The sequence below is a fragment of the Cryptomeria japonica genome, chromosome 9, assembly GCF_030272615.1.
Source record: "Cryptomeria japonica chromosome 9, Sugi_1.0, whole genome shotgun sequence".
NCBI classification, from domain to species: Eukaryota; Viridiplantae; Streptophyta; class Pinopsida; order Cupressales; family Cupressaceae; genus Cryptomeria; species Cryptomeria japonica.
The window spans coordinates 561942983-561945654 of NC_081413.1; the positions used below are offsets into that span (position 1 = coordinate 561942983).

The following is a 2672-nucleotide window of genomic DNA, read 5'->3' on the forward strand; positions in this document are numbered from 1 at the left end:
AGCGTGATATTTAAAATATTTAAATTATTTCTCAAGTGATAATTTAATATTTTAAATTATTTCATTATGTTTGGTCATTTACGATGAGAAAATCATCTTTAGTCATTGGTGGCTTTGTTCCTTGATTCGTTCTCAATGAGAAATGGTTTCCAATGTGTAAAGGATAGCTTGCTGAACCCTAAGGTTAGAAATGCTCAACAAGTGAGCATTCTTAACCACATTTCTTAACCTTTTGCCAAGAAGGTTAGAAATGCTCACTTTTTGAGCATTTCTAACCCATATTTCTAACCTCTCATAAATAAATTAAAAAAGAGGTTAAGAATGCTCAAAAAGTGAGCATTCCTAACCTCATTTCTCAACCTCGCGGGCCCCACTTTGTCAAGAAAGTTAGAAATGCTCACTTTTTGAGAATTCTAGATATGAATGCAAAAATATGAGAGAATGTGGTGAGTATAAACAAGCTATACATCGCAGAGCAAATGGAGGGAGACAAATGAAATGATTGTCGTATTGTCTGAGTCACTTGTCAAAGCATAAATGTTAGAATGGTTTGCAAGCTGATAGATGTAACCATTTGGTAGTCTTGCGTGCAGAATGAGAAGCAAAAAAACCTAGTGAATTGTCCAAAATGCCTTAAGCAGATGTCACCTTGCCATGTGATGTAAGAACTATAGAATTAACACCATATAAATCTGCTGCAACCTGGTCACATTTCACGCCATGTAGGATGCTAGAAGTGAATGTGTAATCAACACATGTGAACCATTTAATGCAGTACCTCATGTAATTCCAGCAACTGATCTTAATCAACTCTTATGACATGGTGAATGCCCAGACAACACATGTAGACTATTTGATCAAATAATTTGGCAGATTTGGAAGGCAGTGTGGGAGTTAAGACTGTGTGTTAACTATTTGATAACATTCCTCAAATTAACATGGTCTCATGTATGCCATGCATGGCACACATGTTAACCGTTTGGCAGAATTCCTGCAAGTCTACCACGCATGGCAACACATTTAAACTTTGGCAACATTCCTCAAAGAAACGTGGTCTCATGGCATATATGTGTGACAAATGCATGAAGATTGTGGTAAATGTTGAATCCAGCAGATGAATTGTTGGACAAAATTCTTCAATGAGGTTGCAGATCATGGAGCATAGGGGAAGCATAAATAATGCACGTGAACAGTTTGACATAATTCGGCAAAGAAACGTCTCTTTGGCATGTTTTGATCGCATAAATGTGGTCTCATGAAACGCGATGATTGCAAGATATCCACAAAATGGATTTTTGAAACAGGGTATTACATCCATCAAAGCATAGCGACGCACATGAAAATTGTTTGATTGAATGCCTCAAATTGATGTCATCTCACGGCATGAGATGTTTGACAAAATGTCATATGCTGCAGATCATGGAGGCGACATTATTTCTTTGTAGCTATTTGAAAGAATCACCGTAGACATAAATGCAAACTGTGGAGCATAGTCAAGGTGCTAGTGGGTTTTGCAGCCGGGGAAACTTCAGACAACATGGCTTTATTAGCATATAACCATGCATTAAAACTTTAACTTTCTACGCCAGGAATTCCAGTATCGGGCATTGGCTTTACTGGAGAACTAGCATCTAATGCTTCAAAGCGTGGAGAGAATAGGTGTTATGTATCTGCAAAAACATCACAACATATGTGGAGATCTAATATCATACTTTCAAAGGGGTTAAGGAACTGTGAGGAAGAAGACATGTTGTCAAGTTAGCTTCTACTCAAGGGAATTGCTACTGCGTGCAATGTCTCAATGGACCCACTTATGGAGTTGCAAGAGAATGAGATAATTAATGAGTTCAAACAGTCTTTTGATGAAGATCAAGAATTGGAGCAACTTATCTCTAGGCAAATATGCATGAAAGTTTACTCTTTTGATAAAGGACATGTTCTAGAGTGTGGTCGAAGAGTGATTTTGTCCGATTCATTCAATCCTAAACACGATGGCCATGCTAGACGTTTTGAGATAGCTTCCAGTATATATGAAAATGCCTTTTCATGCTATGAAATATCGGCTATAAATGCTGACAAGCCCCCTTTGACATTCAAACAAATCAAGGATCGAGTCAAACAATTTGAAGCAATAGGGAAAACAAATCATCCATATTTTTACAAGAAGGAAGAACTTTTACCAGATAGTACATTCATAATTGGTGCAGATACTGTTGCTCAAGTTGTTGATCCAAAATATTATGGCGACAACTATGAAAGAATGTTGGGATAGCTTATGGAATTATCAACAAGTTTTCTTGAAGGTTGATGGAATCCACAATGTATAAATGTAAAGAATCAATCAGGCCATCATGCAAGCCTTCCCATTATGAAAAGATGTGTTATGAAATTAAAGAGTGATTGACAAATATAGATGCAATTGGAAAGCATGTTTGTGAGGTCAATATATTAGTGGGCAAGTATTTCTTATAAGTCAATGGTCAAAACATTAATGTGTTAGTATACTGCAATTGTTGGTACTTTGGGATAATTACAAGTGCGAATGAAGCAAATGAAGATGGAGGCCACCTCGATAAAATCAACAAATGAATTATTTCTTCAATGTAATGGGTTTGATATTATTTTTGTAAAAACTAACTTGTGTCACTCATTGTAACTAAAGGTTAGGAAGT

General features: G+C 36.5%; 1 protein-coding gene across 1 annotated transcript; it reads left to right on the plus strand.

Moving 5' to 3' along the window:
* The first annotated feature begins 1801 nt into the window (after positions 1-1801).
* Positions 1802-2272, plus strand: LOC131858510 (uncharacterized). Its single transcript, XM_059211760.1, has one exon. It carries the CDS (start codon positions 1802-1804, stop codon positions 2270-2272), a length of 471 nt encoding a protein of 156 aa, XP_059067743.1.
* The last annotated feature ends 400 nt before the right edge of the window (positions 2273-2672 follow it).